General features: G+C 34.4%; 1 protein-coding gene across 1 annotated transcript in view; it reads right to left on the bottom strand.

Annotated features, from left to right (window-relative positions):
* The window catches only part of ADGRV1 (adhesion G protein-coupled receptor V1), a 274,545-nt gene that overhangs the window by 242,579 nt on the left and 14,704 nt on the right, over positions 1 to 17,262 (bottom strand). The window contains exons 9-14 of the mRNA XM_051782549.1: positions 16,099 to 16,161; positions 6,808 to 6,992; positions 5,725 to 5,874; positions 4,541 to 4,636; positions 3,581 to 3,685; positions 2,162 to 2,275 (exon numbers count right to left, since the gene is read on the bottom strand). Of these exons, the coding sequence (XP_051638509.1) occupies positions 2,162 to 2,275; positions 3,581 to 3,685; positions 4,541 to 4,636; positions 5,725 to 5,874; positions 6,808 to 6,992; positions 16,099 to 16,161 (713 nt within the window). The remainder of the gene's footprint in view (positions 1 to 2,161; positions 2,276 to 3,580; positions 3,686 to 4,540; positions 4,637 to 5,724; positions 5,875 to 6,807; positions 6,993 to 16,098; positions 16,162 to 17,262) is intronic.

A 17,262-nucleotide genomic window follows, 5' to 3' on the forward strand; every position in this document is an offset into this window, starting at 1 on the left:
TCTGTTTACTGAGCAAAAAAGGTTCTGAAAACCCTGCTGTCCAATATGTCTTTCTCTTTAACACTCATTTGTTTATTGGCTACCCCCTCAGATCCTTTTCCAGGACTAGGAAAGGGGGCATGATATCCTTGTTTGGCTTGTGGCACTGAAACTTCCATAATGCTGTCAACCGATGCAGGATTTTGTTGTCAATGTGAGATCTGGATGCTCTCAGTAACCTCCATCCTATACTGAGATACCACATGCTCAGTTTACCTCATTAGAATAAATGCTAATTTGTGTTTCATTTAGTTCACTGATTAATATGCCATCTGGTATCACAAAAATATACACTTAAGAGAGTCAAAACGTATCCATAACTTTAGTTGTAGTTTACATCTTAGTATCTCTTATAAGTGGGACATGCTAGAGTTTTTAATGGCGTCATGACTGACCATTAAAACCCAGTCAGACTTCAAAGACAAAAACATGAAGGATTTTCAGTGCTTTCTTGCCTCTTTAATTTTCTGTTAACAAAGTTTCCATTATCCCTCACTAAGAAGGAAATAAATACAATAATAAATGTAGTACTGTAGAGATCAAATCTGCAGTCCCCTACTTTCTGTAGGAAAAGGGCTACATAATTCAGAACAATAGCTGTTTCATTGTTTTTCTTAACTTTGATCCTAAGAGCTCAAATTAAGCTCTGAGAGTAACACTGAATTCTTGTGCATTCCATCATCATCATCAATAAAGGATTTTTACACAGAATTAACCTTTTGTGTGTGTCTGTGGAAGACTTTCAGTGAGTGGACCAGCCACAGCTGTACAGATCCAACTTTGAGGAAAAGAATGTTAAGAGTACTTCTTGGAGGAAAAATAAAATTTTTTTCTGCATATAAGTTACAGAAATACTACATCTAATCTGAAAGAGAAGTTTCTACATAGCAGTCTGGCACAGTCTTTTAGTATTAGTATCGGTATAGACATGGGAAACTGGTTTTTATAATTAACAGAAGTATGAAAAAAATTGCTTTAAAGTCGCTCTCTTTTGTGACAGGCACTTTTTTCCTACACAATTTTTCTAGTGAATTTCCTTATTAAGTTGTTCTGTATCATGTTCACTTATTTTGGTGCCTCTATTTCCTTCTCAAACTCATTATAAATTAAAAAAACCCAACAGAAAACTGTAAGAAAAGGAAAAAACACAAATGAAAAACTAGAAGACTATGTTTACTTTACTTGAAATAGCAAGAAAGGCTCACAACATATACACAGGTTCTTCTCAAAGACCAATCTAAAACCTGAAAATTTTTAATTATCACTTAGTGTGCATGTTCTCCACATGACTCTCTTTTCTTTTAGGAATGTTATCTGCTTTTGGTATTTTTAAAGTATGTTTCTGCCTTGAAACACATCTAGGTAAAAAAATGCACATTTTTTTTAATCTATCTTTTCCCTCCAAATTTTGTGTGCTTTATTCTTTCTTTAGCTGCAAACATAACATGTCTGCTCTTCACAGAAGCGAGGGCAATCAAGTTAACAAAGAATAAACTGCATTTTTATGCACTGTTGACCAAAGGCAGAGGAGCTACACAGGCATCACTGAGGACATAATCAAAATGTATCATGTAAGCAATGTTATGATTAGGTTCCTTTTGCCTAAACAATTGATAAAGACAAAAAGGATAACCTGAGTTCATTCTGCAAGCCTAGTCTGAATTCGCAAGGTGGATAATTAGGGAAAAACAAAGAACATTTAAAAGAAACAGAGAAAAGTTAAATATAGAAAGGTCAGTCTAATACATAAACCTGCATCTAGTTCAAGAACGCCATCCTTGGCCATGCAAGGACCTGAGTACTCCATCTGAATAAAAAGTAAAATGCTTTCCTCATTATTTATAGATTTAGTGTGTAGCCCCTAACAGGTCTAATCAGAGCAGTCAGGGTATGTTCAGAAACTAAAAATATTCACTGATGGTAACTACAGAGGTAGCACTAAAAAAATAAAATTATTAAATAATAGCCCATTGAGACAAAACTTAACAACTTTATGAAGCAGAAGCACTTCTATCCCTGTTTAAAGCCTGTTTAAATTTTTGTAATTTAATCCAAAGTGTCTCCTGAACAGCAGTTAACTTTCCATATATCCAAACCAAAACCAAAGTCAGCTTGTTCTTACCTGATCATCAAGCACTGTTAAATTATAAATCAACACTGATCTCCCAGGCACAAACGTAATGTTCCCTCTGGTTGGACCTAAGTCTTCTTCAGCTGAGTTTGGTCCATCTTCTATCTGCAAATAGTTGATTTTTATGACAAAAAATACATAAAACATGCATAAAAATGTGGCACAATAGTCAATATACAGTGTGTGACACGCATAACAAATGACTATTTATTCAATCATCTCCTGATCACAGGCACACACATTCAGTTGTGAAAATCTGCTCTTTTTGGCAGATGGAGTAACTCAGAGTAAAAAAAGAGGAAGACAATTACTTCCATACGGGCCTATGAGGACTCTTTGGTACTTTTTGATGCATTAATTGACTCTTTTAAATAACAGAAAGGATAGTAATTATCTTTTCATTTAAATCACTAACATTTCCTAATCAGTTCCAAGGCAGAATAATAGCAGTTACTGGTTTTGTGACCTTTCTATCTTGACTTGTGACTAAGGAAATTACAATTAATATTGAAACCTAAAAAGAAATAGTACATCTTGTAAATTATTTTCAACATATGTATATAAACTGCATTCTGAGTTGAACTTGATTAATTGTGCAGATAGCAAAATTTACTGAATGTTAAAACAAGTAGAACTGCAATAAATTATAGAGAGAATCTCATTCTGTACATTATCTATACATATTGTATTTAATATGCAATAACATCGTGTTCAAATCTTTTGAGATTTTGACACGTTAAACCTTTGATGAAGTATAAGACCAGACAACCTATACAGAAATTTCCATATGAAAAATTAACTTTCATTTAAAAGAATGTAATAGAATCAGAGCTAGATAAAAAAAAAATCCCCACCCCCAAAAAACCAACCCCTCCCACAATAAAGGCAATAACTATAACCCATTCAAATGAAGTAATCATGGCCTAAAATATTCAAGTAATTATTTGGAAAGGTTGAAGTTTCTGGGAATTCAAACTGGAGTCTTAGAGATACAGAATTTCACTAAACATTGAACTCTTTTTTGAACTTACATATTTGAACTTGGCACAAGCATTAAAGACTCAGGCATTTATTTGAAAATACAGATAAATTTTGAAGAAATAAACAAGAAATTTCTTACACACTTAATACTCATTGTTTTTTAACAATATTAACTGATGCTGCCTCAGATACCTTCCTAAATGACAGAGAATACTCCAATTTTCTCTAACATATCCTAATTTTTCCTCAAATTAAGCAGTCAGATAATTGCAATATTTTCCATTTGAAAGGTAGTATCCATTTTATGAAACAGAATTAACATTGTAGGCACAGGTATTTTGTCCATCTTTCACTTTAATGAACACTTTGATAAATTACAGCCTCACAGTTTCATTCAACAAAGGTATGAATCCTTTTTGATGAACTCACCTCAAAAGTTACAATGACTGTCCCGTAGGTTCCTCTCTCCCTAATTAGAGTGAGAGGCACAAATTCATTTCTGCCCTTGGGCTCATTCACTGTGATTAAGGCAGACTAATGAGGAAGAAAAGGGACAGGCAATCAGGCACAGATCAAATATCACAGCAGAAGGAAGAAACTGTTACCATAGAAATACCAAACTCCCACAGACAAATTAATCCAATCTGCAAACCAGTCCACTGTTGGCATACATTTCATAGCAACCAATTAGTTCAGCTAATACAAAGCTTGAAAGATTTCAGGTAAAAAAATTATCATCTTATGCATGTAGAAGTGGGTTTTCCTGTTTGGGTTTTCTTAGTAAATTAACATAGTTAATATACACTAAGCACTGGCATATGAGCACTAGTATTTATAAGAGCTCCTAATCCTGTTAAAAATAGGTTTTCTCCATTAAAAATTCATTTATTAGAACAGACTCTGTCTCAAACTGTTGTAGCTGAAAAATTTAAAAGAATTACAGCAATTCAGGGAGCAGCACGGCTTAGTACTGTGGTGCTAAAAATTTCTCATATTAAGATTTTTTTCAGGGAAGTCTTCTACAAATTACATTGCCATAATGATGGTAATAAAGCATACTTCTTCCACACTGTATTTAGATCTTGACTTAGAGATGAGGGGCACTGGGACTGAACAATTCTTAACAGTTCTATATTTAGGTAAGCAACATAAGTAGTCATCCAAGTGTGAGGATCTCAGGCAACATCTCAACACCTAAAAGCATATAAAAATATTAAAGCTGTATATATGTATTAATCACATACATACATATGAATTATCTCTAGAGTTGTTTTCAGAGATGAAACACATAATCAGTTTTCAAGGGATTCAAGTGAATAACCAGCATATTTGACAATTTCACCTTTATGTTTTCTAAGATTTTTACCTATACCATATAAAAAGCCATACCATGTTAAAAGAAATTATTCCAAAGGCATTGTCATTTGATAAGATTGTTACAGTGACAGATTTGGGTGAGCCAAGCTTTATCCTTGCAGACGGTTTCTAAAATTAAAAACAAAATAACATAATAAATATGGGGAAAAATAAATATTTTTATTTGAATTTTAAGTGTAAATATTAGTCTGTAAAAAATGTACATCTTTTATAATACATATTACAATGAAAATTATTTAAAGTAATACAATGTACCAAAATAATTCCTACTTACTGAGGAAATACACTCTATACAGTCAACAATAAATGGCTTGAAACAAACTTTGCAAATGATTAAAGATAGTTTGACAACTATTAAAGACACTATATAAACAGGAAACTAGGTATGAAGCTTCTAGCACTGCCAGGAATTCCAAAGCTGTTCTTTTTTCCCTAATGTTTGTATAAAACTGAAACTTTGAAGCTATTATACTGGGATACCATCTAAAGGATATACTGGGACATTAGCTATAAGATGCAAGTCTTTACAGCATTGTAAAATTGAGCTACATTTACAAATCAAAGAAGGAAGGGAAAATATGCATTTTCATATTCACTGCAAACAGCCTGAGATGTGTAATAATTGGCAATGAAATACAGAATTTATCTTTACTGAACTGATATCTTACTTAATCATGATCTGTTAGCTAAAAAAATGTCACTATGAACCCATTTCTTGTAGCATAAATCCTGTGAGATAGAACAATATGAAGAAATACATTGATAAGTATTTATAAAATTGTTTGTTTGGTTTTAGGTAAGCCTTATTGAATCTCTGCTTCTGGAGGACTGAAAGTCATCCTCTTTCTTCTGCTTCTTCCACCCTCTCCTCCAGGCACAGCCTATGCAGCAAAACAGGAATCTAACTCTTCTGCGCTCCTGTGAACCTTCAAATGTCCACAGCTGAATGCAGTGCTCCTCAAGTGTCAGGCTCTGTCTATACAGCACAGCAATATCACACAGAGACAATCACAGGAATGGCAAACCTAAGGGGCAGTAAGTACCGTCCTGGTTGGATTCCAGATTTTAGTTCTTACCTGTTAATGCTCACAAGCAGTAGGACTACATTGAAATCCATATAATCTAAATGCCATTCATTTATGTCAGTTTACTCACTGTTTTCTGGGGAACAGATAAATTGAAGAACTGAGACTCACTGGTAGTGTCAAGTGAAATGTGAATGTCTCATCAGCCTCTGGAAGATCGTCATCACAGACAGATATATACACTGTTCGGTTTGTTTCTGTGTCGGGTATAAATGCAGCTGCGTATGTGTCAAAAAAGTCTCCTGTGTTTTCTCCATCAATCTGCAATAAGTATGTGATCCAATGTCACTTTCTTCTTCCCCCAACATCTTCTGGACTCATTTGAACAGATTTCATACACTCTTTTTTGCACATAATTCCTCCCACAATTTCCCCTGCTGTCATATAGTTCAATATCTGGATAGAAAGTATACAGATAATAACCCCTTGTATTCATGCTGAATAAACAGGGTGGAAGGGTAGCAATAAAACAACACTTTACTCAGAACAATTTATGAACTCTTTCCTTGCAACTGGGTATCTTTTGCAATAATGCATCATATGAACATGTTTTTTAATGGAAAAGCTATTCCTGTACAGGAAGTACAGATCTGTACACCTTCATAATACTCTACATTAATTAAACTTACCTTAGGATTTAACTGCCTTCTGCCTTCCAGTCTCACTCTTGGCACTGGAAGGAGCCTAAGCATGCAACTTAGATTAAAAATTTGACTGCCAAAATTGGCAAGATTAAGTATTCTATGTCCTCCATTCATCTCAATCAACAGAAGAAAATTGCCCTGATAATACTGTACATGAGGTAGTTAAGAGGAGAGATTACAAAGGAAGTCATGTCAAAACAGCAAAGGGTCTATATTAAGTTTATAGTTGGACGCTGCGACTAAATGTAGAGAAGCAACTGAACGAGCATGGCGGCCACACCCAAATCATCCTTATAGGCACTAAAGGTTTGAATGAACCATTGTGAAAAATGCTAGTCTTCATTTGAGAACAGTGAAGTTAGAAGTTCACAGAAGAGGAAATAAAGTATGGAAGGTACTTTTGTGGCTTTCACTTATCATTAGCCATACTGGCAATTACTTTTCTCATCTGAGTTTTTCATCACATTTTTAATCTGAGTCCACACTTCTCAAAAAGCTCTTTGGAAAGATATCAACAGTCACTGAGAATATAACTGCCATAGTTTCTTACCGACACAATTGCTGTGATGTTAGCAGGCTTCCCTGTCCTCTCAATTACAACACGTATAACAGTTGTACTTGTTTCATTGACTACAAATTCTGTTTGTCCACTGAACTTCACTTCTGTTTCTCCAGATGTGAAATGGATGAGTAACGCTAAAAGCAAATAAACTAATAAAGAAGCAGAGGGCATCCCTATTAAAAAAAAAAAATAAATTTGTGACTGAAATACTTAAAACATTCATGGTTGACCTTAACAATCCAGTTGATCCCCCTCAACTCTTACAATTCTGTGATTATCTTGTGAGTTTCAGAAATTAGATTAAAACATACACAGGTCTTCACTATAACAAAGTCAGATAATGTCATTATCATCTGTACCTAATTCTATTTTTACAATTTTCATCTAGTGATTTTCTAGGCAGTATTTATCAACCTCTTTCAAGCGGAGGAATAATTAACTTCTTTTAAGAAAAAAACAATGATCTTACCTGCTTTCATTTTCAATCAACAAATTAACTAACTTAAAGGTTGACAGTTCTATTTCCACTTTCTTTGCTCTCTAAATTGTCTTTAGAAACACACATGAATTGACAGGAGGGGTGAAGGGTTGGAAATTTGCCATCATCTCATAGACCATCTTCTGGACAATGAAAAGTTCTTACACATTTTCATATATACTTGAGAGTCTTTTCACACTTCTCTTATCCCATGATCCTTTCCCGTTTTCCTGTCACACAGAAGCACTGTGGAACACTTTAGTGCTATTGCAACTTTTGTACAGCCAGACCTCTATTTTCATTTGTTTCTGCACAATGTCTAGTTTTCTTTTCTGTTAGGATATGACAACTTAAAACTGATGTGGTTCATTTCTCTTACACCAGAGTCTAGTTATATGATGTAAAATGAAATTTGAAATCCCAGTGAAGTCATCAGTGAAAGATGCACTTTTAAGAGGGTCTGGTATTGTTCTGTAGAGGCTTCTGTTGTACAGTGCTGACCAGAACTGAGAATGTGGATGCCGGATGGAGCAGATTTCTGTTATAAGGATCTAAGCAGTTTTGAAACAAACCAAGAGAACAAAGTTGTGCTCTAAACACCAAAATGCATTACAGCGTGGAACTCAAATTAGTTCCTTCATCAACTTCTTTTAATCTGTGGTCACTATTTTATAATATTACTTTTTAAAATTTCTGTACAAAATATACAAACAATATCTGTGTAATTAAAAATATAAATAAAATATCACTTTGCTTAAAATTATACTTCCAAGGGCTATGATTACCAGACAATTCTGGTCAATGGTAGTTGTATAAAATGTGTACACATGTTAGATTAAAATTTGCATATCAATAACATTTAAGATGAGACATGTTTGCAAAGCACTTGTTCTCATTATTTATGAGTGACAGTTATGAATATTTAGTCATAAATCATCGCTGAATCAGCAAACATCATGAGTACATTGAAAAATATTTTTGTAAGTTGCGTGTCAAATTTGAATCAGAATACACTTGAGGTCCAGCACAGTTTGAATGTTTTATGTTTGAAGTCAGGTAGCTTTAATCATGCACTGAACAGAGAATAACATAGCCTTCAGACAACAAAAATCAACACAGCTGCAGAAAGACTTCAAGACTTTGATTCATTTTACAACAAATTCTGTCTGTGCAAAGATAAATTTCAGGTTGTGAAGACTTGAAATAAACTGCTTTCAGGTAAGTTAACAAAAACTATCCACATACATGGCGTATTAACTAAGTATAAGTTGGAAATACAGTCAAGAAAACTACAACGTCTTTCAGAATTCCTACAAGCAATGAACTGGTGGGTTGACAAAGTTAGCTGATTTTAACTACTTGTAACTATAAATTCACCTAGAACTCCTGAACTTCACAGATAGAACAGGCAAGAAATCAAAGTGCAAAAAAATCAGGAAAAACCATTTGTCTATGAAAACAACTATCCATTTTATCACCTACTTGAACAGTGCTCTATCATTTCTGGAAAAAATGTCACACAGTAAAATAATTTTGCTGCATAGCTTCACACTGCTATAAACTTTTATTACCATGAACACAGTCCTTTAAGATATCCATGGCTCTTAGTGAGAATTCAGTGTGTAACAGACTGACAGGAACAATGCCTGATTCCCACATATCTATCTACTTAGTAATTCTAATGCAGAAAAAGCTTACAGTGGGAAGTAAAGAAAAAAATATATACATTAGTCCCCTGGGATTCATGATTTAAAATTATCAGCATTTCCAAATGTATTAATTTGCTGGTTTTATGTAGAACTGCTCTGATAAAAAAAGAAAAAACATAAACATTCAAGCTGGAAAAAGAACAGTTGTCTAACCTTTGTAAACTCTGGGACAATTACACTGTCTGCTGATGCAGGCATCATCCATACTAAACTGAGGAATTTGCTGACCTTTTAGCTTCAGCTGTTACCTTGTCATAGACTTCACAAATATCTTCCCACGGTACATGCTTCTAGTAAGTAATACTGAAAACATGATCCTTGAAGGCAAGATTACAAAGTTTAGAATTACTTGAATTCTATTACTTCTACTAGAGAGCATTCTAAAACTATAGGATTACTCCTGCGGAACAAGAGAAGTTTCACAATCATACCATCAATTATTTAGCTGGTGTGTATTCCTCCTTGTTATGTTATTTGTACTAAGATTTACTTTGCACAGCCTGCCAGAAGTAGTTTTTACTCTGGTTATAAAAACTCAGCTTTGAAAATCGTGATTATTTTTTTAAAATTGATGTAATATAACAAAAAAAAATAAATCAAGACTTAAAGAATTCTGAAAAGATATTTTCAGTATTTATTAATTATGAACTCACTTTGCACACTAAATTCCTATATAAATTTATATGGTAACACAACTGACTGTATTGAAGTTCAGCAAAAGTCTTTTCAAGATCAGGGATTCCAAGAGGATTCTTCCCCACCTCCATCACCCCATTATACCACTGGTGACTTAAACTGTAATTTTTTTTAAATTAAGTTGAAACTCTAGTCCTTGTTCACTGCTAAATTTTGGTAAACTATGCATTTGATGATCAAGTACTCCGCTTCAGCTAAACATTATTGAGTTCAATTCTCTCCATCCAGGATATCAAGATTTTCTAGTTAAAGTAGATTAATGAGCCAAAATCATTGAAATGCTTTTATAACAACAAGGAACAGAATATCATACATCTTCAAAGTATGTACAAGTCAATGGAATAACTATTCTGTTACCATGTTCTGACTTGAGCCATTTCAAATTATGATTTGTAGTAGCAGTTGAAGTGGTAGTTTAAAACAATGCTACATACTGAGGCTTAGATAATGTTTTTAAGAGGTTTATAATAAAAATTTCTGGCATCAAAACCAAAAGAAAGTATCTCCCAAATAAGAAACTAGACATTTTAATGGTCCCATTCTTCAACCATATAATTAAAAAGTTTAAAAAAATCTAACTCAGAATTCTGAGTCATGATCCCTAACTTCTTCTTTTAGTCTGTGTTTTATGGCACTTTCTGAAGCATATTTTTGTTTTCCACTAAAATACAGAATCCTAGCACAGGACCCAAGAAAGCATATACTGATTCCACACAGCAATTTCCACAATACTGTTGCATCTTATATGAGGAATACCATTTCAATCTGTTGGCCAGCTGGAGCCAAGGTAGGCTTATGAAACTGGTGTTTCTTGTAAATGCTGAATCACCAGGATTAGCTTACTTTTCCAAATTAGTGTCTAAAACAAATTTCAGATGAGGCTTTTAAAGTTTATAAAGAATGAGTGTTTTTTTCTGCAGATCTTTACACTGGCTTCCGTGCTTAGTAAATCAAAATACTTAAGAATGAAAAGACCTCCGGGTTGTTTTCATTGAAGGATGAGGGAACCTATAGACTAGGGGAATACAGAGAGACCAAGAAGGGAAATGAAAGGGCTGCTCCAGATTAAAAATCTGAATTTAAAGGAGTATAAAATGCCAGATTGGAAATATAAAATGGCAAAATAAAGGGAAGTTCACTAACAAAGAAGCAGATGGAACAAGGGATCAAGTATCCTCTACCTCAGATTTGTCACTGCTGTTTACAGGAGAAGCAATGAGCCGGTTTGCTGGAACAGCACCTCTCCTACCCAGCAACTACAACTGGATTACCACTGCCTCTCATCAAACAACTCTCATCACAGACACAGAGGAGCAGAGAAAGTGTAAAGCCCAGTGCACTTTTCATTGCCTGTCCTCTAACTACTCCCAGTGATTACAAATACCCAGCCAAGTAGAACATTAAAAAACTGGCATTCCCGGTACTTTGCATTGAGTACAGCGCTACAGCTATCAATGGTTGCCAGAGAGAAGTCTATTCACAGCAGAGATGTCAGCTCCCAGCAGCATCTTCAGCTGAATACAATGGGAGAGAGATACATGTGCTCTTTCATATGTAGAGGAGATTCTCTGTAGTACACAGGAACAGCATAGAGCAAGGAGTTTCACAAGGTCATTGCCATTGCTGCACCTGTCATAGAAACTTATTAAATCCCTGCATATTTTCAGCATTTTTATTTTAGACATTCTCAGAAACATTGACATTTACAACAGTATTGGAGAATAACCTAGGAAAGCAGTAGGGATTATATAAACTTTGGTTTACTAAATTTCTCCTTTCTGTATTGTCAAGATCCTAAATTAAGAGAGAAATTATGAGCTTTTCCTTGCCTCAAAGTTCCCACGGTTCACACATTCACAAAGGAGGACACAACAGCCGTGTTTGCAAAACCCAGTATATGTGTAGTGGGCGTTACCCAAGCCTGCTCTGTCAGTTTTTCAGTTGTTCCTTTTTCAGTTCGGGCTCTTGTTTAGATGCTGAATAAGTAAGTGTCTCATTCTAGTAAAGACTGGAAAAGACAGTGTTCCAACGGTACTGTTTCAAAATAATATCCACCTATATCCCTTTTTTGCCTTCAACCTGCTTCAAGGTGAATAAACCATAAAAATTAAAACCATGAAAATTATACTAAGTCACAAGTACTGCTTTGTATGTGCCCTTGGACCATGCTAATAGTTGCAGAGTCTGTCTCATCAATTTCCATGGGTTTTATCCAGTGTCACTGGATGCCTTTGCTTTCTATTCTTCTCTAGGTTTTCCTCACTTTCTCTTTACTTCAAAGGCATGCCAGGTACTTGCACAAGATTCCCTTTCTTATTACTAACATTGGAAAGCGCTAACCAAAGCACAAATGCAGACTACTAGATGCTGGAAATCCCTTTATCAGCCTTCACTGTCCTGAAGTTTTTGGTCTCAGTTGCCTACTTCCCTAATCGCTACTGTTGTCTTGATAGAACAGGACTCTAGCACCATCTCAGGGGCTAAAAAGATTTATCAGCATTTGAGATTAATGATACATCAGTCAATTATTTTCCTGACCTCTTGCTTTTTAACAGTTGCAGTATTTTTTAAAATATCTTGTTATCTATTACCATATGTATCACTGAGCATGGTGAATTTGCTGTAACCTGAATATTCCACATAATAATTCTTGCTCATTCAACTATCCCCTCCTGAAAAAGGCATGCACCCTTCAACAAAGATATCTTAGACTAAAGAATAAAAGATGCTTAACCTGCCTGCTACTGTATTCATATTTACTACTCAGAAACGTACATCTATTATCACAATTAGGAACCAAAACATGAAGCAGTAAATCTGCAAGCTGAGGCCAAGACCAAGGCCTAATGAGAAATGCAAATCATCTCATCCTGTTATTAGAAGTCACTCAGGTAAAAAGTTTGCTAAATCTAGAGTACCCCTTGAAAGTTTTCTGGTAACTTTTCACTTTCTCGGAAAAATTTGAGTGGATCTAAACTATATCCTTATTTTAAGTTCTAAAGCATGTAATCATCACTGGAGAACTAAATTTTATCTCTTACACCAGGTAATGCTAAAGGCTTTCTGAAGTAACCACCTGCTCTAATTCTGAACTGGGAATAAGGGCAAAACTCTCAAGCAGCATTGAATCCACTACTTCTGTTTGCTAGCAGCAAGCAGAGAGAACACGACTCTTCTACAAACATTTGCAGTAACAATTTCCAGCTCAAATAGAGAACCAGAAAATAATTTTGACTAAGTGTAAGATCCAGATTATTTTTACCCAGAGTACCTCCAGTGATATGACTTGGAGCCATTAAGGTTACTTTAAATTTAGAACAGAGATCATAGTCTGATGTAAACAAACTTTGGCTGAAATCTGCTAACTAACAATGTTAAGAAATATACCAGTTGGAATCTGAGTTTGCCTAGTGTTAAAGAACACTGATTTCATCTGCAGAATTTCTAATTTATCTCATGCAATTGACAAGAATCTATCCATATCCATGTCTGACTATATAGCGCAAAAATCAAGATATTATTTTGGAATAGTTCTACTTAGCATACAGTATAAGTTTAAGTAAAAGATAAACATTGTTTTCAGCTCCACACTGCAAATCATTTTCCACTTATACAGTCCTAATGAAAACAGCAGACACCTTTCACTAACAGAAATTATTTTACAGTGTATTCCAGAACCAAGGCCAGCTTTTCACATAGGTATACTGCACCAAGTAGGGCTTCAGATACTGTAAGTATTTATACCCTCTCTCAAACTGTTTTCTGCACCAAAAAACAGGATTAAAAAAAGAACCAACCAACCAAAAAGAACAACATAAAACCCCACAACAACCAAACTCAATGAAAATCAAATGATCCAGCCACTAAGATGTCTAGCATTCCCAGCTCATACTTGTAGCAGTAACTGCAGGACTGAGCCTGTTACAGGATCAGGCTCTTAACACATATGGAACCAGAAATCCAGCTGATGAAGGTCTGCATGCTTCACTGAGAAACATCCATTTATTATACTTCAGTACAGATCTGAAGTTTCACAATAACTTCCATTTGTTTCTCAATTTTGGAGCTGTCTCGCATGTCCTGAACACTCTTCCTTAATGCATGTTGAGAACATGGAAGTCAGGGACAAAACTATCACAAGCCTAAAATACCGAATACTTGCTCTGAATGAAGCACCATGGTTTGAATGAATAGTATATATCAGAACAAGAATTTACAGGCTTCTGCAGTATAGTAGTTATTTTTTTCACACTTAAAACCAAAAATATAACAATCTGTTTCACAGCAGTGCTTCACACATTATTTTATTGCAAAAAAGTCCCTAAAACTGTAGGTATAGAACAGTAAACTGAAGCAACATGGTGAGGATGGCATTGTTTCAGGTACAGTGACAGAATTGTTGCTAATTACAGTGGATTCTTACGAGTTAATATACATGTATGAGTCAAACAGAATTTTTAATGTGTTGCTAAATTATTAGAATAATTTCATCAGTGATATTTCTTGAGTTCAAAACAGCATATTATTAAATACATAAATTTAAGATGTACATAAAAACAAGGTTCATTTCTATAGTTAAATGTATTCATTTTTCATTAGATTACAGCAAATGATGCTGACTTAATTAAAGATCTGTGTTTTACAAATTTCCCCAAAGACTTCTTTTTGTAGAAGTAAAAATACATTTGAGTAATTTGAGAAGAAGACTAGCATGGGGCCCTCACTCTAAGCTACACTGCAAATTAATCTCTTAAATCTGGGCAATCCGTTTTTAAATAAAACACATGATAAAGTATTTATGCAGTGAAGAGAACTCCCCAAGCAAAATTTGTTTTGGTTCAAAGACTTCTTACACTACCTTTACCATATACGGTGCTTTCCCTGGCTTTCTAAACCTTTTAACCTATGTCACAATTTAATAATCACTATTTAATAATTATAATCATTCCCTTATTAACTGGGTATTTCTTTTCATTCTTCTAAGGCACCCTGCAGCTCAAGACAAGGAAATCTCTTTGTTGATTAGTTATTTAAGACCAGCAACAATAACTATGCTGGAAAGAAAGGTGCTTTGAGAGGATTACACAAAGCTAGTTCTCAACAGCACCAAGCCAAAAGCAGCAAATTACAAACCCAAGTACTTCATCGCATGTAACCAAATTGGCTGGTTGAAATGCTAATTGCCTTTCAGCAAAGCTAAAGGCAGACAGGGGACCCTGAGCTTCACAGAATGACATGCATTTTTTACCCCACTTCTGCACCGTTGTCTTGCTGAGAATTATTCAAAATGTATTCATAAAGGTAGCTCTTTTCCTAATCCTTAAAAATGTGGGAAATTTCTAAAGCTCTTACCAATACCTCAGATCTGTTGGCCTGTCAAACCCATAACAGATGGCTGAATTAAGGCCATGTTAAATCCTTAATGAAGCAAAGCTTGAAACAATTCAGAGCAGTAGCATATTGGACCAGTCCAGGATAAGTGACCAAGGAAGTTTCTTTTGCCATCAGAAAATGACAATCAAAAATATTTTCTAATTAATAAGTCTGTACAAGATACAAAATTAGATAACTAAACAAAAATCTTTTAGTGTATAAAAATATATTGCTATTACATTTTAGAGGAAATTCTGTCCTGCTAAAAAAATCCACAAACACAAAAGGTGTGATGAACATGGAAAGCATCTTCTCTGTTGTTTCATTTTGCCAGAGAAATTTAGCCTCTCAAATGTGCCTGTTTCAATAAGTACTGGTGTACTTACCTTAATTGCAGCCTTGGTTTGGACTTATAAATTACTTCAATACAAATAATTGAAAAACTCTAGTTTTATATTAAATATTCATAAGCCAATCTATGAAATATTTTTTCATATTTTAAGCATATTTCAGAACTCACAGTCTGCATATTCTCTCTGCAAACTGCCACAAGTTTTCATGTATATTTTCATATATTTCCCAGTGACATTATTCACTGAAAAAGTAACGTAAGCAAGGGACACTTTGCAGAAATTTGTGAAGCCGTTTGTGATTTAATAATTTTTTTCTGAGTAAAAAAAGTTACAGTGGATCCACTTGGAATAAGATAAATTACATCCAACATTTTCTCCTGTCATTTGTTTCCTGAGTAAACAGTAATGTAGCTCTTATTAGATATAATTGTTGAATTTGTGGAACTATGACAAATGCCTACAGTTGCCAGAAATGGTTCTGTAAGATTCAATTTGATGATTGAGATGTTATATAGCATCTTAATACACATTAAAAGAAGTATGTAAAATACATACTTTTACGCATGTAAAAATAGTTATATACATGATCATATCTTTAGAAAGTCAAGGCCTAACACCCCATGAGCAAATGATTTCAGCTTATTCTTTTTATTTTCTCTCGCATACCTACATTTTTTTGTACTTCTTAGCGAGCAATTAAATTGACTTGATATGAGGAACACTCTGGAAGAGGCTGGCCAAGAAAGAAAAAAATCAGGGAGTGGAGTTATTCAGAAATAAAATTCAGCTACATTGCATGAGATACCCTATCTCAAACAATAGCAAGAGTCAGACATACACTTTTACTGTTTTGATGCTTCCAAAAACACCTTAGGCTAATTTACTTCACATGTAGTTGAGCCAAATTTTAATTCTGCCTTCTTCAAAGTGTGATGCAAGGACATTCTTTTCCATCAAGTTTTCAATGAAACATTCTACAATGAAAGTTCCATTAAGCTTACAGACCACTGTTACATACTTTTCAAAACACGATAATTAATATTCAACCAGTCATTACCATGTCTCATTTCTGATCAACTATGGTAGATGTGTAACAGTATCAAAGGTGATCTGTGAGTCATCAATATTTTTCTCACATGTGCTATAAATTGTTTGTACCACATGGATGAGTCCCTTGCAGACCTCTACAGTGGCATTCTTTTTTCATGCTATACACTAAAGGTATATACATTCATAGCTTTTCCAGTAGTTACATTTCAGTCGTCATATTTACATGTTAATTAAAACATGTGTGCAAGCATAAACATTTTTTTTAATTCCAAAAGCAAATAAAAACCCTTGGATGACAATAAGCTTAAATAACAAAATTCCATGTGTAGTAGAGATTTTAATAAAAGGTTATGATTTAGACCTGATTCTGAAAATTTCTTTCAAATAAAGCTCACAACTATTTCTAAGGGAAGAATTGCACTGCAGGTTTAAATGTGCAAGGGTCAATCTCATTCACTAGCACCAACAATCTGAAACTCATTCGGCACTATTTTTCAAACTCAAAAATGCTGACAACACAAATAAACTGCCCAGCACTAGTCCTCACAAAAGCAAATATCATTTTTGCCCTTCAATTTTCATGTGACCAGGACACAGACCACACTTACAAACTAATAGGCAAGTGCTCCCATTAACAATGTTGATTAATTTGCTCAAATGTAAATTTAGTAAACACCATTGATTTCATCATGTAAAGCTATTAAAATACAGAAGTGTAGTAGAAAGCTGCTAAAGCACAAAACTATGCTTTATAAATCAGTAACAACATAAATATCAGTAATAA

The sequence above is a fragment of the Manacus candei genome, unplaced genomic scaffold (assembly GCF_025592945.1).
Source record: "Manacus candei isolate 608988 ecotype Guabito, Panama unplaced genomic scaffold, ASM2559294v1 h1tg000016l, whole genome shotgun sequence".
In the NCBI taxonomy this organism is placed as follows: domain Eukaryota; kingdom Metazoa; phylum Chordata; class Aves; order Passeriformes; family Pipridae; genus Manacus; species Manacus candei.